General features: G+C 36.1%; 2 protein-coding genes across 5 annotated transcripts in view; one reads left to right on the top strand and one right to left on the bottom strand.

The window, feature by feature from the left end:
- On the top strand, nt 1-16362 carry LOC138702857 (uncharacterized). Of its 3 annotated transcripts, XR_011332912.1 has the most exons (3): nt 1-3038; nt 6018-6136; nt 9618-16362. XR_011332912.1 is itself a non-coding variant. In XM_069830209.1 (2 exons), the coding sequence occupies exon 1, from the start codon at nt 3102-3104 to the stop codon at nt 4311-4313; it is 1212 nt and encodes a 403-aa protein (XP_069686310.1). In that variant the 5' UTR covers nt 3045-3101; the 3' UTR covers nt 4314-4319; nt 9618-16362. The 3 variants fall into 3 exon arrangements, 1 of the variants encoding a protein (XP_069686310.1); XR_011332909.1 differs by lacking the exon at nt 6018-6136; XM_069830209.1 differs by lacking the exons at nt 1-3038; nt 6018-6136 and adding an exon at nt 3045-4319.
- A 3377-nt stretch (nt 16363-19739) lies between these two features.
- The window catches only part of LOC138702883 (lysoplasmalogenase TMEM86A), a 212970-nt gene continuing 206109 nt past the window's right edge, over nt 19740-26600 (bottom strand). For both annotated transcript variants that reach the window (XM_069830268.1, XM_069830260.1), the window contains exon 7: nt 19740-25892. The gene's annotated coding sequence lies outside the window, so the exon portion shown is untranslated. The remainder of the gene's footprint in view (nt 25893-26600) is intronic.

The raw sequence follows: 26600 nt of genomic DNA on the forward strand, positions 1-26600 counted from the left end.
CTGTTTTCCAAAATATTGTTTAAGAAATTAAAAACGATCTCTGAACCACGATTAGTAATGTAGTTATGGCCGAAAAGAGATGTGTGACTGACAGACATCTCTGAATTTTATTTTAAATGCCGTATTATGAAACTGTAAAAGTACAAAATAACATGAACCTTGATAAGTATAAACATGAATATAAATTTAAATGAATAATATCTTTCCCGAAACCCAAAAATTAACTTACTTACCATGCACCTTAAGAGAGGCAATGGGTGAAATTTCTTTTTTACATTTTTTTAAAGCTAGAGACTTGATATACCACACTCGTATTGATGTCAGTAATTATATGTTTAAGTTTCATGTTTATAGGTTCAGCAGTTTAAGAATCATTTAAATTTAAAAAGTAATAATTAGCATATTTTCAAAAATTTTTCTCTCTCAAATTTTAAGCATGTCTGAATTATTTTACGATACCTTTGATCTCTTTAGAAAGTTTCTAAGTTTTCACATTCTTGAGTTTTACCTTGTTAAAATAGAGAGGAAAGAATTAATCCTGTTCATATTCAAATTTATAAAATTGGCAGAGTGCAAGCATATGTATTTTTTTTATTAAAAAATTAATTTCCTTTTTTAAAATGCCAACATAACTTTGTTAAGTATGCCGTACTTTAAAGAACAAGCAGTAAAAGTTCAGCTTCCTAGCATAAAATCAGTGGAATTCTTAGCAATATAAATGCATAGAAGTGGACAAAAAAAAAGTACGGGTAAATGAGTTTCAAAGTTTGTATGCATTTTAAACTTAATGACTGCAGCCTTTCAAAGATGGTGTAATTATTGACATAACCGCCATAGGGTTCTAAAATTTCGTAAAGTGTAAAGTAGGCATCATAGCTTCATTTTCTACAAAAAAAAAATGTGATTTGTGACTAAAAATTACCAAATTTTCACCCATCTCCTCCCTTAAATGACACAAAATAACGCAGATATTACATGCTTCATAACATAGCTCTTTCTCTGTGGCTAAATACTGTCAGCTATGCATTGGTTTCTCATTTGAGGACTGGTGTCTCACCAATCTTGCATCAACTTCTTAGTCCTCTTTCCTACCTAACCCAAGCTCCTTACCAACTGTTAGGTGTAGGTAGATTATATATTCAGTATCAGTAGTGGAATCATGGCTTATCAAATCAGTGTATACGAGCTAAATATGACTATATCATGTGGAAGGGGAGAACATACTGTATGGTAGGTCTACATTTTATGTTATGCTTAAAAGTACAAGGTGCGGCAAAGGAATCAGATAGTTTTAGAAGTCCGTTTACTGAGCAATATGAGGGATTATGGATATCGATTGACTGTCGTTTGTTAGCATTTTTATGCCATTTTGTGTAATCATGGAAGTATGGAGCTCGGAGCATCATGCTTTCGTTATTGAGACATTTTTCAAGAATGGTGATTCAGTTGTGAAAATCCAGTGTGCCTTTCGTCTCCAATTTAATGTTGGCCATCATGGAGCCGTTTCTGCTCGCAATACCATATTGAGATGGGTACAAAACTTTCAATTATTAGCATCAGCTTGCAAGAAAAAACCATCAGGACATGCTCGAAGTGTACGAATGCTAGATAACATTGAGCAAGTATCAGTAGCTGTTACAAGGAGTCCACATCGATCAGCTAGATGGCAGGCTATAGCACTGCGACTTTAAGGACGTTCTGTGCGCCGATTATTGCATTCAGATCTTAAGTTTCATCCATATAAACTTATGATTGTTCAGCAATTGAATGACGGAGACTATGTCCAACGCAGGACATTCGCCGAGAGAATGGTGGAAATTTTGGCTGACGAAGTTATGTTCATGAGTGACGAGGCACATTTCCATTTAAATGGTTATGTTAATAAGCAGTACTTTAGATACTGCTACTGGGCCCACGAAATTCCTAACGAACTACACGAGCATCCGCTTCACTGTGCAAAGGTTACAGTTTGGTGTGCTGTGTCTAGATACTGCGTCATAGGCCCGTATTTTTTTAAGGAAAACGTGAACACTGTGACAGTGAATAGTGAACGCTATGTCGAAATGCTGAGGACATTTCTTCAACCAGAACTGCGTAGGCGTCTACGTGGGATTGATAGACAAATTATATGGTTTCAGCTAGATGGTGCCATGGCTCATATGACAAAAAATTCAATGACAGTTCTGTGGCGCATGTTTCCAGGGTACATCATTTCTCGGTGTAGTGACATTACCTGGCCTCCCTGCTCGCCTGACTTTACCGTCTGCGAATACTTTCTGTGGGGTTTCTGAAGTCCAAAGTGTACGTAAACAGGCCCCAAACAACTGATGACCTGAAGATTTCCATTGCCCAGCAAATCGCCCCTCTCGACAATTTTGCTCCCTTAAGTTATTCTTTTAAGCTTTCCTTTTAGGAATAGCTCAAGTGGTTTTTCCCCATTTCAGTTTAACTGATTTATTTTGACTGCTTCTTGACTCCAACCCTACTTATCGTCACGCCCACTTTGTTTTGTGCGCTTCAATTTTCTTCAAACATGGCGGTGCAATGACCAATCATCTCTTTCTAACTCGTTGGTCGAAGGCGACCGACAGGTGGCAGCAAGAAGAGTGCTAGTCGGAAGTGGTAGCCATCAGTGTTGCCCATTCAGCGGTTTTCCCGCTAGATCTAGCGTTAGTTTAGCGTGTAAAATTGATGAAATTTGTATTGCTGATATAGCGGGTATTTTTAGCATTAACAGCGGCAAAATAATATAATTTTACATTGACAATATAGTAATTTAGCGGTTTCTGCACGGCTTCACAGCGGATTTTTAAGAATCGAGTTGGCAACACTGGTAGCCATCTTGTTTCACTTGGATTGCTTTTGAGTTCTGGCGCGACACGGGAAAGACTCGTGGCTAAGCAATCTCTGATTTGAGAATAAAGACATGTGGCGGACTTGAGCTGTATGCAGTTTTAACATCAGGCGAAACTTCAAGGGTGTTGTAACTTTACAGAAGTGGGGTCTATCCACGTGTCGGTAAAAGAAAAAGCTATAAGGTGAGTTGGCTTAAGGCGTTACTAACACGTGGTAATTTCGTTCTGTTAACATAAGTATAAGAAATGGCGGCTAACTTGACCCAGGTGGAGGATAGCATGTTGAATTATGAGAGGGAGATCGGGGACCGAGGATCGAGTCCCGACTCTGTGGCGTTCTCGGCATCTGTCACATGCACGGACCACGTGGACTGGAGCGTCACGTCTCAGGGAGACTACGCGCCGGCAGGTGTGGCCCATATCCTCAACCATGGGAATGTAGCTGAGACAATCCAGACCATGATAGAGGAGCAAGCGGCCCGTATCGTTAAGGGTGTAGAGAAACGGGTGCAGGCTGCTTTGCGTCACATGGCGGATCGTCAGCCCGAAGCTGGAGGCGCCAGCAAGGCGATGGGCAGCAAAAATAAGATGAGTTCTGGAGAGCATCGCAATGGCGCAGGTGGGCGCTGCTGTAGCGAGGGCACCTCGTGTGGAAGTGTGGCCAGCAGCTCCAGGGCGTCGTCGCGCCCTATGGTGAGAGCGGGTGGAGAACTTGTTGATGCCTTCGATCCGGACGATCGAGATTGTAACGTCGATCGTTGGCTCAATAAGATCGACCAGCTGGGCAGCATCCACGACTGGCGCGAGTACGAGAGATTGTGGATCATGCAGGCAAAACTCCGAGGCGCGGCGAAGGTCTGGTTTAACCGCCTGGAGGGTTACGACCTCTCGTGGTCAGAGTGGAAGAATGCCTTGAGGCGCGCCTTTCCGTGGCAGCACGACTTTGGCGAGTCATTGGAGGAGTTAGTAGCGAGGCGTAAGCTACCAGATGAGTCCATGACGAAGTATTATTACGCCAAGCTTGCTCTGTGTGAAAGGTGCAAGATCACGGGCGAGAATGCCATCTCCTGCATCATCAGGGGACTTCCATACGAGCTACAGGCGAACGCTCTAGCTTTCAAGTGTAAGACCCCATGGGAACTCTACTCTGTCTTTCTGAGTACCCTAGACAGGTACCAGGAGAGTGGACGACCCCAAGGCGACTCCAAGAGGCGTTGCTTGGAGATTGGGGCTGGGCACATGGCAAAGCGGGTATGCAGCCATGGCAGAGCAGAGACTGACAGGAAGACTCAGAAGGTGAGGTGCTTCAACTGCCAGGAGTTGGGCACCCATCTGAGTAAGAGTTGCCCGAAACCGAAGGGGCTCTACTGCATGCAGTGTGGGCAGTCTGGTCACACAAGGTTTGTGTGTCTGAAGCACCCTACTGAAGAAGCAGGTGGCAAGGCATCGGACCAGTAGGCAACGGTAAGATTGGTGGATGGTAGTAGCAGTAGTTTATATATAAAAGATTGCATAGGGCAAAGGAGAGAACACATCCTCGTATACCTGGATACCTAGCGAGTTGAACATTTCCACTGAGTAGTGTGGGGAAAATTTCAGTATTCGGATTCCTCACTGACAATTGAGGGGTTCACAACCGGAGTGGACCAAGTCCATCTGGAATAGTTCTGAGATACTGAGTCTTGAAGTTCCTGGCTCACGCTTAGCAACCTTCACCTTCCATAGGAAATGCTGCCCTCTGTGGAGTAACAAATGAGTTATGGACTTTGTTTGTTATGGCAATGAATAAATCTAAGTTTTCTTCATCCGAGATTGTATTAATCCATAAACTGACCACTGGTGGACTTGGTCAACTCTGGTTGTGAGCCCTCATTTATACTATAAAGAGGAGGTTTGTCTGCATCTGTCGAATGCGCATCATCACACTTACGAAAATGCACTTTTCAGTACCAATAATTTATTTTGTGTGCACAAGGTTGGAATTTTGAAGTAAGAGGGAAAGGAAGAAATCTGTGTTCTGTAACTGTTATTAGCATGCGCAGTACAGAAAAGGCATTCCAACACACTCCAAACCAGTTCTGAACCGGAAACATGTATTTCAGTCTGACATTCCAATAAACTTTCGACACTGGTCCGGAACAATCAGAAGTAGTCGACAGATTGAGGCATTTACTGGCGAGTGCGTGTCTCTGACTTGCGCATACACTTACCAACGTCTCCTGGATACTGAAGAAAGACATGATTGACTGTTCACATCAGTGAGGTTAAAATGGAAAGTGACAGTACAGACGAATAATAAAACTAGAGATTTAATTTAAATTTTCGCCAAAAAAAAAAAAAAAAAAAAAGAATGAAAATCATTTGGTATTAAAATAATTAATTACATTTTCGACATGCAACTTTGATTAAAAGTATAATAAATAAAGTACGTAAATGAGTAAGTAATTAAAGAAGAACTATTTTGAATAATTTCAAGGTAAAAATTGTTCAAATCTGCTTTACAGGGAGCTTCACCTGAAAGACTAAATTTGCATAAGAACTATTTTTCTTTTTAGATGAAAGAGTTCCCCCAGTACATGACATCGAATTAGCTGAATTCTTACCTTCCATATTGTTATTTTTTTTTGTAGAAAATTATCTAAATTCTGTTTTCTGCAATTTGAATTACCTGCGAAACGATAATAATTACGCAACCTACTTTCAGCAAAGATGATCACAGTTATAGTATCTCTCAATTTAGTACACGATCTGAAAAAGCATTCCAACATCATCCAGTTCTGTTTCAATTCCATAGCAGATACCCAACTAGCGCATGTGCATAAGATGATCCATGGTTCGTGCATGAACTGATACATGAACCATTTGTTGGAATGAACCTATTGCGAGGGTTCGCGGGTGGTACCATACGAGGTGCGAGTGAGGTCACCCTTGATATTGTAGTAGATGATAACCCTCTCACAGTCGATGCTATAGTGGTGCCATGCGATCTGGACGGTGTGAACTTACTACTCTCCGTCCAAGTGTTTATGTCGCAGGGTCATTGAAACGCAGGGTCGCAGGCAATCACGTGACATTTACTTAATGTGCCTTTTTCTTTAAGCTATTGTAAACAGTGTTATAATATTACGTAGTAGTCCAATTCCGAACAGCAAATGTTTTCAGGAAATAGTTGAGAGTCCAGCCAGAAGACTTTATAGGGAAACCAAGATGCGACAGTCACTTGGATGGACAGTACAGGGTCAACCAATGCTGAAGGGCGAGGTGGCGCAGGTTGTAGCAAAGTAAGTAGCTATACTGTCTCGGCAGGAGAACCTCATCCACACAATCAGCATATTCCGAATCTCACCGGTCCGGTGGCATCAATGACATCACGTTGAAACGAAAATAAGGAACAAAACTGCTGGAAGAATCGATGCTGTCATGGTGACTGTGTAAGTGGTTATCTGTGCTACGCTAGCAAAATTTTGCGAAATTTCCGTACTGCCATCTCGTTCAAATAAAAGAGATCATAAACAACTTATTTCTTGAACCGGTAGTAATAACTGGTCCGTTGACATGTTCGCTCATAAGCCATTAACATATTGTTTTTACGTTATGCTCATTACAAACAATACAGCAGAACACACCGCCATGACACAACAGTGCACGATGTTATTCGTCTGCTAATTCCTGCCCTATACAAGAACCAATCAGATTCACTGATGGCGGCTGATGGAGACTGCCACCACCTCTGCAAGTTGATGGCACCGGTGGAGCATCAATGACGTCATCGGTGGAATTCAGAACACTGTGATGCCATCGGATTGCTGACCGGTGAGATTCGGAATACGCTCAATTACACTGGATAAGAATGCCCACAACCTGAAAGAATGGTATAGTGGCCAGTTCCCATCACCCACTCCCCTGTAGTATGTGCATTCAACACCTTGTAAAGAGCTTAGCTGCACCACTCTTTCAGATTTTCCATAATCTGTGGTGTGGAAGGCGAACCATCTCGTAGCAAGGGCACGGGTATGTGAGTCTCATAGGGCATACCAGGTGAATTGTGTAGTAGGAGGTGACTTGTCCAAAATTGATGTCGGTGACATCAGTGTGGAGGACTGGTCGCAACTTGCTGAGTAAGATGGCTGTATGTTTCTCACTGGATGACAGTAATCTGGGGTTAACTCATCTGGGCGAGATGAAAATTCAGGTAACTTCTGACAAGCCGTCCGTACAGACGAGGGCGATGCTTCAGGAAAAGATGCAAAGCCTGTTGGCTAACAGACAGCCTCATAAGAGAACGAATCTGAGTATGCAAGTTTAATACTACTGATATCTAAAAAGAACAGTGATATCTGTTTGTGCGTAAATTACAGGGTGCTGAATCAGGTCATGGTGACGGATAGATATCCAGTACCCATGGTGAATGATCAGCTAGACAAGCTAGCAGGAAGGTGTTATCTGGCACAAGGGTATCATCATTTACCCATACATGCAAACTCAATTCAAAAGACTCCATTTATTATACCAGATGGGCACTATGACTACTTGAGAGTCCCATTTGAACTGACAAATGGCCCTGCAGTATTTCAACGCATCATCAACAAAATGTTGAGTGGATTAGAGGCTGATTCTGTGCTTCTCTTCTAATTCCAACAAAGACCATTGAGAAATTTTGTGTTATTGCCAGACCATTGACAAACCTGAAGAGGAAGGATGTTCCAGAACAGGTTGCGGCATTCGCAAGGTTCAAGCAATTTCTGATCGACAGGCCAGTCTTTGTGTTACTATTTATATCTTCCACTCAACAATATAGTTAATTTACAAAGTAGAGAATAGTGATAACAGTAGTAATACATGCTGTATAATTATACATTTAATACAGTTGTATAATGGTAATTTGAACCTAATCAGTTATGCAGACAACACTTACCTGAAGATAATTTACCAATATTTCTCCACGAATTTAGATATAGAGCAAGAAAATATAACATGAAAATCTCGATAAACAAAAGCATTAACAAGGCAATATCAAAGAAAACTTAGAAATAGATGGTAAAAACAATAGATTAAGTAATGAAATGCAAATAACTAGACATAGATATTAATAACACATTATAATTGATGAATTAATAGGCCTACATGAGGTCAGCACTGCTAGCAGAATTGGATTGGAAACTAAATGGAAAGAGAAGTTTAGGAGACTCGAAATACAAATGAGGGGCTTAGAACAAAAAGCAGGTAAGTGACGGAAACCTAGTTTTGAGAAAATTACAGTTAAAGTTCTACATGCAATGGAACATTATACACTAGTTTGGTGAAATGATGCCCATATAGCAGCACTGCACAGTGTGATCTCTTACCTGATTTTATCCCAAAGAAACATCCTTTTGGGCTATCACAACACGCACTTACCTCATTTTTTTTAATAATGTCACTTGCCTGCTTTTTGTTCTAAGCCCCTCAAATGGGAAGATAGGTTAACACAGGATCGATGAATGGAAAAGGAAGAAGAATAAAATTATAATAAGTACCAATGGGAAGACTCGAAGTCACTACAGTAGGGTTGCCTGACTTTGTAATTGCAGGAAATGTACGGTGTTTAATTTGCAAGAAAACAGACTATTTTATTTGAGAACTGCATAGGGTTAAATTATTTCTTATCAGTTTCTCAACTAATGATATGAGTAATAACAGAATCGTATGGATAATACTTGAGTAAAAGTGTTAACATTTAGGGGGAAATTATGGAACTAACATGGTATTAGAATTTTTGTTGCATTATCCAAGAAATAAGCTGTTAAAATTTGTACAGTTATAATTACTTCCATCCCATGTAGTCTGTCACCTGAACTGTTTCACTCATTTTAAGCAGTTTTGAGCTTCTTGAAATGATACTGAAACACAGATCACAATGTTCAATTACACTGAGCTCTACACAATTGTAACTTCTTTGTGCAGGCCTAAGTGAGGTGCTACACCGCTAACTAAGTGGCACAGTATTATTTTCCTTTGTTTTTGAGAGTGAGTGTGAAAATTAGATTTTAGATGCTTTACATGGCTTAATTTTAGAGTTTATCAAAATAATTTTTTTTTCTCAAGAACCTCTTATTTCTCCAAAGCAGATTTCTTCCCCAACAAAGACTGGTGCAAAACCAAATTGTAAAAAAAAAAAAAAAAAAAAAAAAAATCAACAATTTTGAAGATACAGCAAATTGTTTTTTTATAACAATATACTTTTGCTAATTTTTCAAGTAAATTAGGTACTTCAGTAACTATATTCCAATAAATGTATTATACTTACTTCAGAAAACAATACTTTAAAGATCTCTAATGTATATGTAACAGAATAAAACGAGAAGCAAGACTAGCTTCCGTCTTCACTTTTTATGTCTACTTTTGTTCCACTCTGTACTCATTGATATCACAATTACTGAGAGCAAACACATGAACTTCAACAGGCCATCAAATAGTCTAACATTTTTCTCGATTTCTATACTAGTACACATAAAACTCATGACAAAATACTATAACAATCGCTGTTGGTGGGTGACATGGCCTGGTTGAATTGGCTTGTAATGACCTAGGTGAGTGCCATCAAAGGTATGTGAGGATACCGTAACTTCTTAGCTACGGTGACATTGAACTCACTCAGGTGGTATCACAGTACAGCTCCTGGTAATGAGCAAGGTGAACCATGAGAGAACTGTGACTGACAGGCAGGACTTGATTGACCTACTGGAGAGCTCAATAAATTAATGTGGGACATTAATTTTTCAGGATGGCTGAATGTAAAGCATGCCAAGGCATATGCTTGCAGTTTCTGGAAAGTGGCAGTAAGGACAAGGTGCGCCAAGGCATGGGGCAGAAGATGATGGCAGGTGGCGGAAATAGCAGCCATCTCTTCCACTTCTGAGGCACGGTACAGGGCAGACGTATGGCTAAGCAATTTCTGATCTGAGAACAAAGGCATGTGGCTGACTTAGGCTGTATTCAGTTCTAACATATCAGGCAAAATTTCAAATGTGTTGTAACAATATAGTCCAAGCCCAAGCTCACATAACTTATCAGTTTCATTACGAACTTTCTTCCTCTGCTTTTTATCTTAAGTAACATAGGTGGTAATCTTTATGTTTTTGACACAGGAAACTCTAAATTTAATCCACTGTCTCAAAATATAAGAAAGAAATAGCACATTTTAAACACAACAGATAAATACAGCGTCATCTTTCCACATAGGAAGCCCAGGTTCAAATCATCGATAAATCCACCTGGAATTCATGGTGATCAAAGACCTTATTGGGAGAAGTTTTTTCTGTTTGTTCAGAAAGTATCCAGCCATTTCATATTCACAAAAGAGAGCTTATTTAGGACACTAATACATTAGTTCCTTTCAAAGTACTTCCCTTGGGCCCTCACATACTTATCACAGGGTCCCTTTCACTTTTCAAAACAGTCTGCAAAGTCCTCCAGGATTACTTTCAGCTGTCTCATCATATACACCATACTCTCGCCCATGGTCTGCTATCTCCCCTCTTTCAATGGCGATTTTGGTTTTGGATAAAGAGAAGTCGAGGGGTAACAAATCTATGCAGCTTTTCTGCTTTTTCATTATTTCATTGAGTAGTTGTACCTAGGAATAAAGTACTGTACTTGGAGACACATCTCTGAGTTAAAAAGATAAACATACTCTTACAAAATTCAGACTTTATTTCAAATTTTCGATATGATTAGGAGTATTGGTAAGAGGTTAAGGACAAGATAAATATATGGAACACTCTTAAATTTAGCTCTGTATATTCTCACATTCAGTTCTTACTCGTCACGTGATATCTTCACCTTCTTTTTAAAACAATATAGTTTTGAATATGTACACAATATGTTCTGTATAATTCAAATTGATGAATGAATTACAATAACAATACACTTGATAAAATAATACGAAAATTACATCAGCGCAGGAAGAGACAATGGTGTCACTTTTTGAGTCAGAACTGGTCAGAGAGCATAATATACTCGTAAATAATGATACTGTAAAATGTAAACTCATTGGATGGGACAAACATTGTTATTCATTCTATCTTCAGAAAACTAAGATCTATCAAAAAGAAGAAAGAAATATGCAAAAAAAAAAAAAAAGAGATAAAGTTAATATTGCTGTCGATTCTGATTATAACAGACACAAAATTGAAGTGCAGTAGATATAGTAGAAGTTAGGGGTGTGGTGACAGTGGTGAAAAGGGAAGGAAAACGTGACGAAGAATATGAACGACAAAATTATTGCTTTTATTATTAAACATTTAAATGAGAAACAACAGCAGCAATAATGATAATATTAATAATAATAATAATAATAATAATAATAATGTTCTGATATGAAATACGAGCTTTGAAGATGTGAAGCTTAACATCTTATCAGAATTACCCTACTTACTCAAACAGATCTCTAGATGAAAGACGTACTGGATGGCAGAAATACTGCAATTCTTTATCCTAAATTCGAGAAAAGGGATTACTGGCGAATATAGTACACACCTGCGCACAGACACTCAAGATTAAAATTATATTATGAAGACAAGTTCTAAAGACACCTTCACCTCTAGCTACACATCACATTCAACCTCTCTTGCAGTATCAGAACTGGAACTTCAGTCAACAGGTCTAGGTTGATGTTAGAACATTGACAATGACTAACGTCATGCCATTCTTTCGTCAGTAATTGTTGGTAAATTATTTAGGTTTATTTAAAGATGAATGACTCTTAAAAATTATATAATTTACATAAAATCTCAAAATAAAAGGAAAAAGCATCATTAAGTCATTACCATAGTTAAAAATAATATCTGTACCAATAATGATTGTTGTTAAAAGTGGGTATGAAATTACGAACGAAAAGTGCACAACAGACAAAACACGAACCTGCAATGGCCGTTTCTGTCAGCAGTTTCCCATTATCTTGTAGCAGAAATTGAGCATTAATTTTAAATTTATTCGAGTCTCAGTGTTTTGTGCGATTATATTATGCCACGAATATAATATGTATCCTAGTTTTCAAGATGACATTTTGTTAAAAAAAGGTGCGTGTTATAATCGCGTAAATATGGTGTGTGAAAATAGAAGCAGAAACTTTCAGTATCTCCCTCTTTTAGGCGCCAATCCCAGGGGGGTAAAGAGGGCAGTTACCCTGTACTTGATTTTTGATATGGGGCAAACAAGATCTTTTCCCCTGGTGATTTTCTTAAACAATGTCCAAACATGTTATGTGAAAGGAGACAGAGAACATTTTGTCTTCATCTTAATTGTTACTGAGAAGTAGGATGGAATCACTTCATTACAAATTCGTAAGTCGATTCATAGTGTATATTGGTGTCTGAAACCGGGGACGCTTTTGTGTTGAGGCTGGTGCACAATAAACCAGGAACAAGAACCAGAAAGAGAAGCGGAGGACATGAAAATCAAGATTTTTTATTCATAATAAACCGACAACAGAAATGGCTATGCATATCAATATCTATGTCAAAAACGATATGTAAAATCGAGATTACGAATTCATATGTTATTTGTGTATAATTGACTAATGGCGTTCTCTCATAAGTACAATCCAGCCAACATAAACACAAGTTAACCAACTTCAAAATTTATGACACGGAATATTTAAGAAGTCAAGGTTATAGTCTGGTGACATATACATGAGCACATATTGAAAGTGATTCTACCAAATTTCTGGGTTGGTTACAAGCAATGGATGAAGAAGAAATTATGTCACGGCTTCCTTGCTGCAAAATGTACGACGACCAACTTTTTTATGGCAGCAGAATGAATGCAGTAGACTATGATCAGAAACGAGAAAGGCAAAGTTAAAACTTGGCCAACCTTCACATTCCTGTTCCCGGGCTCTGGCAAGCTTCTCATTAATTGTGAATGCTCACATTTAAATACATTTATTTTAACAATATTTCCGTTTCCAGTTTATTGTGATCCAGCATTTAAAAGTTTATGGTAGCAGCCTTAATTGAGTTGAATAGTTATGATGTTGTGTGGGAGTACTAACATAAATACGAGCGGAAACAAGTAAAAGTTAATAAAATCGTAAAGCTAAGTGTAGTAGTTGAATATCACATGAGCAGAAAATACTTATACCACTCGATAACTCTTGCATCCCTTCCTGCCCCTGTTCGGTGCTTATGGTATCTCCTTTATTATAGATAAGCTTTCAAAGTAAAATGTTTACTGATTAAATTTCTAACTTCTTTACCATGTTAATATTAGGATTGACCTAGGCATAGTGATTAGGCTTTGAACAATGAAGCACAAAACTTCGAAACTAATCAAGCAAGGTAAATCCTAATATTAACATGGTAAAGAAGTTGGAAATTTAATCAGTAATATATGTGTTGAAAGTGTATATAGAAAAATGAAGTAAAATGTTTAGTTATTACATTATCATAATTGATGCACCAGGTGTACTGTGAGTGTGTAAGCCAATTATCTCACTATATAGTGGACAGAATTTCATAATTGATGGGTGGATGGATATTAAGGAGTTGTGAAAGGATATTTAAAAGTAGATTCAACATAAGCAGATATAAAGGAACAATAAAAAAAATTTGTAGCTTGTGATGTTGTATAATAAGGAAGACATGTATTTAAAACACTTTTTCCATACAGTTTTGATTGCTATCACAACATTTCTATAACACAAATGTCACGTTGTTACCTTAGACTACCTAAGTTCCTCCATTGAAGTGCCACATAAAATGTAAAGATTATTAACTTTATATAAGATATAACGTTCATTGAGGACGGTGACGCATTATGGATAATTGAAAAAACCAACCAGTGGAAGCGATTTAAAACAATACTAAATTTTTGGAAGTATTTAAAAACATTCTGTTTTATTTTCAGCCATAACAGATAATGAGTCCCTTTTATTATTGCAATACACGTAGAGATGAGAATGGGAATGGCGGGGGAAACAGAAATAATCGAAGAATCTGATCCATAGACACCATGTTTAACACAAACTTAAAGAAATATGTCCTGTGTTGAACATAAGTCTTATTAATACCAGCTGATTTGTCTGTGCTTGACGTTGGGTAATTCCAGACATATTAAAGACACTTCAAATTCAGCTTCTTTACTTATGTTATGTTTACCAAACATGATATTTTCTAACTTCCACTTGTTGGTTATCAAATCATTCATAGGAATCATCTGTCCCACCTTTCCACAAGTTTTTAATCTTGAAGACTGTTAACTTCTAAAATTTTACCAGGACCTACTTAGCAGATTCAGACAGCACACCAAATCATACAACATTTTATCAATACAAATAAATCTTTAACTTTTACATAAAAACATCAATGAAAAGGTGAGAAGGAGCGTATTTGCTTAAATTTATAAATGAATACTATCTTCATATACATTCAAATCAAAAGATACTTTTTTACCCAAAGGTGTGATATTGTAACATCACTGATGTTTTTTTATATATATGTTCTAAACTTCTGATTATATTATTACCAGTACCAACATTTACAGGTCGACATGCTGTTTACTCGATGCATTCTTTAGACAATGTGATTCATTTCTCATAAAATGTTACATCTCGGAGTCTTGTGATAGGCCTAAAACCCTCCCAGCAGACCACATCCACTCTACTATACTTGGTGCTACTCTTAACTTTTAGTGTAAATATATCCGATGTGTAATGATTACAGTACCAACACCATTCATTTTATATACAGTAAAATCCCTTGTATCCGGCACCCAAATAACCGGCAATACTAAAACAACGGCACTTTTGGCTAGGTCAAAAAATAGTCATTCATGCGAAAAGGAAGAGTCCAAGATGTGAGTAGTTTTCATGGATCGCACATGATGCATATTGTTCACTCTTTACATTGTTCTCGCATGAAAACATAGACAGAAAACCCCATTGTGTCCCTGGAGATCGGTAAGCTGTCACTTGGGCCTTGCAAACAATTCAGAGAGAGTGGCACCAACTTATATGGGCTCGTGGGAATTCGTCATGTTGGGGTATTATTATCATTAGTATTTATGAAATGTCTTTATTTTAATTCATAATTGAAGTGTTTGAGCCTACCCAATGTTTTTTAAAAGTTGGCGCCACTGCACAGAGACGATATCTTTAAATTTACCACTTGAACTTGCCTGTTCGAAGGGGTGTTGGACGAGTCTAAATAGGAAAGTGTGAAATTCTCTGTTTCTACAGTGCGTAAAAGTTTCATTCAAGTGATAGATAGTATACATAAACAAGAAGACATTAGAGATATGTTAAAGAGGTTCAAATCATCGAGTGCTACTTCATTTTCAAGTTGCGACATTGGCTACACTGCTCTTCATGCCACATGGCCGCTATTTAAAATTTACGAAAACGTTTAGTATTTTTTACACTATTATGCATTACAATAAATTATTATGAAATGATGAATACACATTACTATATTCAGTACTAAAAATAAACATTGTACTATTTCAAAACTTTATTTTTAAATATCTAAGTTACATATATGAAAATTATTAAATTTAAATATGGAGAAAAATGTTTGTGCAGTACAGTATGTCTTTAAACAACCTATAAACGTATCTTCCAGTTATCCGGCAAAATTAATTATCTGGCACTGGCTTTGTCCCACAGTTACCGGACACAAGCAATTCTACTGTATGAAGTATTCGTATAAATGCATTTTCCATTGCAGGGTCTTTAATCTATCTTAGTTTTGTCTTCTAAAGTAGTCCTTGCTATGGAAGTTGAATGAGGGACTATTTTAGTTCTGGAAAATTTTACTTTGGGAGGACTTATTATTTTTATATAAAAATGATGCTTTAAACTTTCTGTGAGGCATATGAGTTGCGATTCATATCACCCTCCTCCATTATACCTACAACAGTTCTGTGACTTGGTCACTTTGCCTCATTTGTGGAAACAGGAAAGTGAGGTCGATGATTGGTCAATAGAGACTTTAAAAAACACACAATATTGTAGTACAAGAAATAGATGAAGGATATTATGTATGTATAATCTCAGACAAAAAAATTTACCGGCTGCCATATGCCAGTCCCCTTCTAAAGACTTCAGTTGATTCTGTGAGAGCTTAGGTTTACATGTGAACGAATTTCATATGCACGACTCCTCTCTGTTTTTCCTGTTTTGTTTGTTGTTGTTTATAGATCAAGCGTTATAACTTAACTTTCCGAACTCTCTGAATAACAAACGTATATTCAAGAAGTAAATTAGGTGCAAAATAAACATCCTTTCTCTAGTCATGTGAACCAGGTGCTGCCCAAAGTGGACTTAAAGACAGATTCATGCTACAGGAGATCAGTCATTTTTTATGTCTAAGGCTGTACATATTTAGTCCGTAACACACCAGACTATTCTTGGATTTTGGGAAATGTTTAGTTTTGTGTGATATTAAGTTTTATAGTGTGACCAGATCATTTACACCAAAATAACGAGATTTTTTAAAATTAATAACCTGAGGAAACATCAAGCGGAAAATATATATATATATGATAATAATGGTGAAATGAGTATGGTTTGGAAAAGGAATGTACTTGAGAATACAATGTCCATCACACATATTACAGAATATGCTCAGCATTTATTCTATGTTGAGAATCCTTCTCATATTGACTTGAGCTGTGACTGGAGACGAAACACTTTTTATAAGTATCAGTATGTAATGAAAGAAGGATCGCAAGGAATATTAAAAATTCTTGCTTTCTGTCTGGAAGGCTTTGTGATTTCAGTTCTATTACAGGATTATAACTGCGAAATTACATCTACAGTCCATTTGTATGTCTAAATTTTCACAGGGAATTGTAGCAAATTAAGTATACAAAATGTGTGTCCTCTACGAACCTCGATCTAAAGCTACAGTTTGTTTACGGCGTTCATCGCTGGATGCACATTGCTGGTGATTGTCACCTGGAGTTGCTAGCAGCTAAAATGAATGCTCATGGTTTCTTTACAGCGATGATCGTCAACGTAGATCATTGGACGCGATGGAGGTTGCTTTTGAAGCAAATTCAAGATGCACATCGCCGCATACATGTTCAATAATCGATATTTAGAGAAGGCCATGTAGAAATATTGAATCGAGTTATGGCAGCAAAACAAATTAGAATTGACAGCGATGTATGCTGATAAAGAAACCACTTCCTGACGATCATTGCCAGCATTTATAATCGTCAGTGATATGCAGCTGGCAATGATTGCTATAAACAAACCGTAGCTTAATGCTGAATCTGTTAAACCACAAGTCCAAGAACTTGAGTATGGTCTGGTGATAAGAGTTCAGATAATTTATCAAAATTTTGGCCCATCTGCATTTCTTTATTGCTTCTGTATGTGATAATCAGTGATGTACAAAAAATATATTGATTTGGCACCTTCTTTAACACACACAGCATGCAGAAATGTAAGCAGGTCCTGGTGGTGACTAAGTCATGATCCTGTGTCAACAGCGAAGTGATAATATGGAAGTCTCCTTAGAATAGGAGAGTTAGAATAGTTCTTCACACTTCATCTGTGACATCTATTGATATCTTCTATACAAACATGTATTTTATGAAAGACAAATTATATCACATTCTGAAATGTAACTTTTGCTATGAAGAGGGGGAGAAACACAAGTGCAGAGAGCTCATACTGATATAACACCAACGATAATAAAATTGTCACTGTGTAATAAATTAGCTTCTAAACTTCAGTTTTCATTTAGTTTGTCACTGGTTCTCAAATTAATTCCAGGTAATGTTTTAACCTTGATAAAATAAGTCTTCATAAAAAATTTATGCCATTATTAAATTAAATACTGGAAATTGTCATTACTATTTACAGATTCATATCACGAGATAAACTTCACAGTGTTCCCCTTCTTCCCTGTACGAGTTAATTATCTGAGAATCAGTGACATAGAATTTCATAACAATTTTGATTTACAACAATAAAACAAATTCAGTTTCTTAATAACAGTTCTGCTTCTTAATTAATTGCTTATGTAGTTTGAAAAGGAAAACAACAATAGAACGTAAACTATGTCTCTCTGTTATTGTTTACCTTCTTGAAACTATTACCACAGTCTAGTATATACAGTCACGAAGCTTGAGTTGATGAGGGTACTAGGAACAATAGACTGTGCCAGTACTGTTTCACATTGTCTGTGGTGAGGCGATAGTAGCAATCCTAGTGGTTAGCAACTATCTATGGATGCATATTTCCTATATATTGAGCTTCATGACTGTATACACTAGACTGTGCTATTACTATATTATTCTCCAGAAATTAATTTCTTGTGCTACCTGAATTATCGAATTCGAACATTTTGTGAACAATCTCGCTATGCACTGCTAATATTTAACATAGAAAGTAATTTTGTATATCAATCAATCAAAGGACATTATGGAGCATGTCGACTCCATGTTAATTTCACAAAATGCTTCCACTGGTAACTAATTTTTTGTTTGAAATTATTAACTTCAAAAGCCACGAAAAGACAAAAAATTAGAGACCTGCATAAAACATAAGGAACAGATGCATTATAGGGGCCACCCATCACACATTATACGCAAAAAAAGCAGAAGTAATGGTTCGATTAGCGTATTTGGCATTCGATATTTGATGAGCATTAAATGCTACCAAATTAAAAAATAAAATTTAAAAATTTAAACAGTTTGTTACTATTGATGTGATTTTAGTCACTTTGTATTATGTTTTTGGTCCAGGGAAAATATATTTTACTATTACTGCCGTTATTTCCATTTTGAAGTAGGCTACAACTCAACAATATAAAACTGACTGTTAATTTAGAAGTTGGCAACATATTTTATGTCGATTATAACAACAATACATATCGATAGTAGCATTCATACCATTCAACAAATAAGGAGATTGGCCCCTATAATGTATCTGTACCAAACATAATAAAACTAATACTCATACAAATTTCTTTCAACATACAAATAGGGAAAGAAACTAGGATGAGTGGTAACGAACTAATTTCATTGCCATCACAGTTTCATTATATTGCAGTCTTACTGCTTGACAAATCTGCAGAACTGAGATTTCTTATTTTAGCAACATAATTTTACAATAACATTTATAGCTTCGTGATTCTCAATCTCTGTAACATTCGAGGGGTTTTCTTTATTAACCAAAATATTTAATCAATCAAAGTTATATATAAATAACTGTTTAATTTTATAATATCTGAAACCAAAAGTAGAATATGTGAGATTTATGCTAGAATAATTTAGTTTCTTTTCAGCTCAACAGTAGAAACAGTTGTAAGTTAAACTATTCTTCTGTTCATTATAATTAATTGAGCACCTACACAAAACTCAGACAGATTCTGTTAATGATATATAATAATACATGCTAACCGAAACCACGTATGTAATAAATTCTAAATCAGATATTTTTATTGAGACAAAATTATTGCACTACTCAGAATACAGCATGCTCTCTTTACGTTATGATTTTTATGTAAAGAGAAGTACTCTGAAGAGTTATTTGTACTCACACTGCATTCACAGAACAGCTTCCTTGTTCTAGTTTATACAACGCTACATATTGGAGATATTTGAAGAGACAAACAACTACAGTAGAGCATCGATTATCCGAAACAATTGGGGATGGGGGTGTTTGGATAACTGATTTTTTGGATAATCGATCATTTACGAAAACAAATTGTACTGGTGTCATAGGAGCAGTATGAAACAAAGAAACACTGATATTAAACACAAAACTGTACATACAGTATATATTTTGTATCACATGTCTTACAAATACCACAGAGAGAGAACTGACTAGCCTAGTTTGACAAGTTCAAAATGGTCAAGAAAGTAGGCCTACAGTTTAGGAAAAGAAGTGCATTATTTTTTTTTTTTTTTTTTTTTTTTTCTTCAGAGCTGAGACTCGTTTCTTTGCCGCTAAATCTCACAAACAGCTCTAGTGAAACTTCTACATGGTACGTGAACAAATTTGAATTTGCCAACTGGAACGCTTTCAGTTAACCGATGTTTCAGTTGATCGGTATTCAGATAATCGATGCTATACTGTAAAATAATGGAAAAGAAATGTAGTTTGTGATATAACTATATCTAAGAAAATAAATCTTATTTTGATTCAACTTCATAACCAAAATCAATCCTATATAACATTCTATACGAAATATTTTATATATTCTAAATGGACCATAATTTGATACACAAAGTTTATGAAATAATTTTCTACTTTTGGGAATGTAAATTACTATAAAATATGTACTGATAGTACATAATATATAGTGATCGGATTTGTGCTTATAATGGAACATTCTATCAATTCTAGACAATAAACTGTTCAGTACCATCTTGATCTCTTTGCACAAATATGACCTCGATTTGATGCATGTAGGTAACAGTCATACACGCATGCCATCTATAAAGAAATTGTGTGTATTCTACATGAGATTCTAGATTATCCATGCATAATCCATATTTTTCAAGCAAAAACTAGCCATTTAACCGTTTCCTGATAATGGCCATTGCTTCTGCCATCAACATTACATATTTCCAACAATTTTCAGTCTTAGACTTCTTCCACCAGTATACCTAGTCTTTTCTCCTAGAGATCATATTTGTCACAAAACTAAGCTTTGAGGAATTAAAATATGTATCACATATTGATACTCTTTGGTAAAAGCATTTACTTCTGACTGATATGTAACAAATTGTAAAGCAATAGCTGAAGCTGGCAGTGGATGGTTAAAGATGTGGCACTTTGACATGTCACAGCAATCACCATACCATATAAATAACTGGAAACTGAGTGACTGTTGTCTGAAATATGAATATTTTGTTACCTCAAATTATAATGTACAGTCTATACAAAACTAGAAAGATATTGACAGTTCAGCGGCTTCTAAGCGTTACCATGGCAACTGCTCAAACTAGCCAATCAGACACCATGACAACAGGCCGACGTTGCAGACTTTCGCAGTGAGCACGTGCTTTATTCGAAAGTGTTGAATCTTCGTTACTGTGTTACAGCAAGTATTGGTGTTCTGTCGTGGATATTGTTTTCGTAGATATTCTGTTGTTGATGAAGGTAGAATTAGTTTGAGTTTAGTTTTACATTTAATTTAGTTGTGAGTGTATTTGTAACGCGATTTATAGTGTCCATGTGTTTCACTTATACAATGTCGCAAGGCATCACTCCTGCAGTTAGCGAAAAAAAACTAACCATGGGCTCAAAGGGAGAAAGGAGTGCTACAAGGGACAACAAGAGGTCTAGAAGTAACGGAAAAGGTGCTCCTCTTACAAGTCAGGCAAGAGAAATGGTTTGTAATGTGCGGGACTATTTTGAGAAAGAAGAGACAATGGCGGGCCTCTTATTTTTGTACAACAGGTGATAAATAGTACTGCAGAGGCTCTCAAAATAGGAAAGGAAAAATTTTAATTGAATGAGCAAGACAATGGACCTTCCCGACTTGAAACCCCGGGAAAGGAAAGAAAAGAAAAGAGAAGTGGAAAAGCGGTGACAAATTTAGATGCCTTTCAGGAGGATGCAATCTGGCGGCATGTATATTTATATTACCGATGGGAGGAGCATCCTATGTTAAAAAAGCTGCAAACTTCGCTTTGAGATGCGGATCTTTTCCATGGCAGTGTTTCTTCCCTGCACATGGTTTTAAAGAATTTAGGTTTCAAGCATAAAAAATCAATGGTCGTAAGGTATTGATGGAGAGAAATTATCGCTTACACACTACTTATGTACCATATTCGGATTCATTCATAAGTTTATTATTATTATTATTATTATTATTATTATTATATTAGTCTGGTCAAAGACTACCATATGATACAAATTTATGAGTTTACAATTTCGTGTCAGCTGCTTAGTTCCAACACGGCAGACAGGTGGCACAAAAGCCGCACCGCACTATCGCACAACTTCACAATGTTGCTCCCTTTCCGCGTATGCGAGAGAGAACTGTCAATCCCTTTCTAGTTTTGTATAGACTGTAATTATCTTGGCTACCCCTTTATTTTTAAACTATTGATGACATTTTGGAAAAGGTCTGCACTTTACTTTAGTCTGCTCTTCTGTTTCTATTAATATCACTTCAGTTAAGAGTATATTTTATTTCAAGGTACATCACTAGCCAAATGGCTAGAGCTCCGACTTTCCACGCCAGGAAGGCTCAAGTCAAAGCAAAAATTTGTTGTGGATAAAGGAGGTGTTTGAGGCAGATTAGTATGGGATTTTCCCATTTCTTTTGCCGGTATCCACCAATTTCTCTATTAACAGTAACAACAACAACAACAACAAAAATAATAATAATCATAAACATAATCATATCTTCGTGTCAGTGACATGTTGCTGCCACCACCATCACCACCATATTGGTGTAATGTAGGTCCACCAAGGACGACAATGATGGCAACAAGATGATCTGCAAGTTTGGTATATTATTCCTAGAGGGGAACAGATATATATAATTGTGGAATTGCCATTTTTTCACATTTCATTGTTGTGGCATTTACTGTACATAGGTGAATACTCCATGCATATTTTATAAGGAATTTAGCGAAGAAAAATGAGTGCGTGCATCATTTGAAATAAAGTTGGTACCGCTTCACCTCAAACACTTTTTAAATTTTCTGTCCTAAAATTGGGTTCATGGAGTATTCGCGTATATACAGTATTATTGTTTTAGATTAATGTAGAGACAAATTCACCAATTCGTGTACAGTACTGAAATATATTCAGATATTTTATTATAAGAATATGTAACATAAGTGCATTTTATATGAAATAGAATAAAGTTATTAGTTGAAAAAAAGTATTTCCGTTTATCAAGTTTCCTTTGCAATTCCAGACCTGAACGCACTACCAGAGTGTCATCTGTTCATTATTATTCACATACATAGTGCTATATATTTCTTTTCTTCAGCTTACAGATAATCGAGAATCTGTTGTAGTTGGGAATGTTGTCATTGAATATGCTTACATACAATACACAAATACAATTATTAGCATATTGCAAGTAGTTTATAAGGTGTAAATATTTGAATGACTGCGAACAATTTCATTCTGGGATGAAAGTGTGTTCCAAAACTAATGGAAGATACCGGTACATAAACATAGTTTGCATTCAAGAAATAGGTACATCGTAGGTACCTAGGTGTATACATCTATTTCTGTCTCTATATCTTTACTATCAGTTATTCACGTAACACAATAGTCAGCTGGAAATCAGCCTGATTTATACAATCTGTCAGATATAACTAGAATGGTGAAGTATTTTGGGAGTTAACAACTTTACAGAATAAATTAACCTATATTATGTCAGACATTGGGGTGATAAACAACAAAACTTATACAGCAACCGAGATTATTTATTTGAAAACAATGGGACGAAATATAAAAAAAGATAAGATGACTTCTTTAACAGATATAACTGAACGTTATGGACATAGCTACATAAATCTAATGTTTTTATTATCATTTTAAGAAGTGTATGTCATACATGTTAGATATTCTTAACGTCTCAAATCATTTAAGTTTATTGCAACTTATGACTGGAAAAAATTGAAATGCATCAGATAATTATTATTAGCTCCGTTGACTTAAAGGATTCAAACTCATAACTGCAACACATTTAAAAAGGGACTAATTTATAGCATGGCTTTAAATAGGGCAGAGGAGAATTAATGATTAATTATTCAAAAGATGTTTCGACTGGACTTCATCGATAGAGGTCACGACATTTCAAAAATTGAAATTATTTTCTTTTTCAGGTGAAAAAATGGACAGGTAGAAGGAAAGAAGGAATAACCTATGTATCGGAGTTCTTACATATGGCTAAACTCACTTGACTTGTCCAGTGGTTTTAGCTATTTGTAATGGCCACAACAAGAAGGCCTTCTTTTCTCACTTCAAAAGATAGATACAAACTTCGAAATGTCACTACCAATGTAAACCTCTAATTCAAATCCCTTCTGAATAAATGTAACATTCATGCATTATGAATAAAGTTTTAATATTTTGCTCAGCAAGCAACAATGAACGAATTTTTAATTTTCATAACATTACAATGAAATAAATCTAACATCTCGTATATCATGGAATCCGATTTTTATTATGTATCTTGAAAAACATATCCAAGCGATATGTGATTGAGTTGTTAGAAGAATAGTAGAATGGAATCTGCATATATTCTGCATGAAATCAGACAGGATTGTCGTGTGGCACGAGATAACATCCCAAGGGATTAAAGGAAATTACCTGGAAGACTGAAGAAAATATAGAAAGACTTGATTCCTGGTTGGACCAGGTTTAGAGCCCATTAAGAGGAGGAAGAGAGAAGAAGATTTAAAAAAATAGCTCTATTAGAGTTACCAGATGTCTCCAATGAATACCGGAGACAGTCCCTGATCTTTGTTTCCGAAACGTCCCTGGTTTTACTTTTATTTAATTCGAACACATTCTGTGTGAGTTATATTAATATAGTATACTCAAGAATTCAAACCAACCCGGAGACTAGAGAGGAAAATTCCATGTAGTAACCATGGATGTTGGCAGTACATACTGCCAGTCCAATTATTCTCATCGTCAGAATGTTTTCATGTATATATGGGAACATAAATCTGGTTCCTGTTTAGAGAATTTATTCTGATGTTGTGTCCCAGACATTGTTCTAGAATCGCATCAGACAAAATAAAGGAATGAGATTTTAAGAGAGATGGACTAAAAATTATTGTCCCTTTGTGGAGTTACGAAAACTAGTGGATTTGACTTTTATGTATTTCTGGCAGTTGTGAAGAGGATATTCTCGTGTATGAATTTGTTATAATCTCAAAGATCAAGATTATCAACACAGTAGGTAAAGTCCATCCTAACAGTGGTTACGATTTTCAATATGACATGCATCGAATTTTCAGAGAAACAGAAATGATATCCTGCGCAAAATTCATGGTTCAGAGAAATATAATTACAAAATTGATATACAGTGGCAATAAGTGTATATTATAATCAGTGTTTCAATAGAAACAAAACATCTTTCGGGTGTCTCAAAAATCTGGTAACCCTAACTACAGTATTAATTTCCATCATTTTGGAATATGAACCGGTACTGGTATCACCAAAGATGTTGACAATAATGATTTGAATTTTGACAACTTTGGATACATTATTCTTCGCACTTTTCAAATTTTTACTGGTACTTATTTGTCCTTACTTCAATTAAAAGTTGCGTTTGAACACATATTATTAAAAATGACCAATTATCTTATAATAAAAATACCTGTACCAGTTCACTGATATATGAAAATGTATGACCATTTTCACTATTTACAAGTCTTCAAACACTGCGACTAGGCACTTGAATTGACTTGAATATTTTTTCATGTGGAAGTCGATAGTTTATTATAATTTAATTTGGTCATTATAATTCACTATCTTGAAATCTTAAGAGTTCTGTTCATTATTTATTTATTTAATTACGTCTACACTACTGGTTGCAATATGGCGGATGACTTCATTCCGAACAAATACCTGACCACTGGATGTCAACCCAACCATTTAATTATGTGTAGATATGAAAATGTTTGCAATTCATTCTTGTCTAATTTCCTTTATGATTAAAATTATCTGTTACCGGTACTACATGAATAGGAATGTGTGGTCACCCTATTTACCATTCTAGTTACATCAGATGGACAGCACGTTTATTGTTTCTTACACAGTTTGTTCTAAAACATGAGTACACAAATGTACCCATAGAAGGCACTAGGCTAACAAATGAAGCATCTGCAGGTCTCTCGTTCCCAAGGTACATGGCATCAAATCAGGGCCAGCACTATATGAAGACTAGAGGACATGAATGAATGGCCCTAAAACTGACTAAATATTCTACCAAAATTCGCCTTGCATAGACGAGGAGTTGAGATGGATGTAGTCTGAAGAGCAGCAGATGTGTGGAAACATAATGCTCCCTGAGCCCAACATTCTTCAGTTGTTTCTTTGTACATGCTTAAAACCTGAAACAATAATTGCTTAAAATTAGAACTAATAAATAAATGAAAGATAAATAATGAATTAATGACATTCATTTCAAAGCATCCTCAGGGATCAAAATATGTGACGGATTAGAATACTTTTGAAATTTGAAATATCTTGACATAGATGTACTGTATAATGAAATTAATGGTTTCTAGTTACTTTAGATATGGTCAAATAAGAGCTTTCTGGACTTCACAAGTCTAGCAGTGTAAGGAATTTCATTTCCAAGGTGGGAGCATCTGAGAGGTGGAATTTTTTAGCAGAATGATAGACGAAAATGATGAATTCTGGTAGCAGAAAGGAAGTTTGACTGGTAGAAAGGAAAACGGAAAAGTTTTGCTCATTCAGAGTCAGGGTTTATTTCACGCTGTATACTTCTACACATGATAACTGGCTTCACTTTCCTCTCAAAGAAAGCCATGCATTATAGTGGAAGGAAGTGACAGATTAGTGCTAAAATGGAAAGTGTTCTCTCTGAGAATACTGAATGTTCAATATTATATAAAGTGAAATATTTTCTTTCTTCAAAACAATATTCGAAGTTACTGAACTAGAACTGTCTCCAAATGACTTGATATATTTCAAGTATGCTCCTGTCACCTCATGCGATGTTGAAAAAAGATTTGACATGAAACTGCATTTATTCATCAACTGTAATGAAAGTTAGTACAGGTTTTTGTGATTTT

This window comes from Periplaneta americana, chromosome 1 (genome assembly GCF_040183065.1).
Source record: "Periplaneta americana isolate PAMFEO1 chromosome 1, P.americana_PAMFEO1_priV1, whole genome shotgun sequence".
NCBI lineage: Eukaryota > Metazoa > Arthropoda > Insecta > Blattodea > Blattidae > Periplaneta > Periplaneta americana.

Bases quoted from the DNA above. Each gene is read 5' to 3' on its own strand.
- LOC138702857 (XM_069830209.1), top strand. From the start codon at position 3,102: ATGGCGGCTAACTTGACCCAGGTGGAGGATAGCATGTTGAATTATGAG.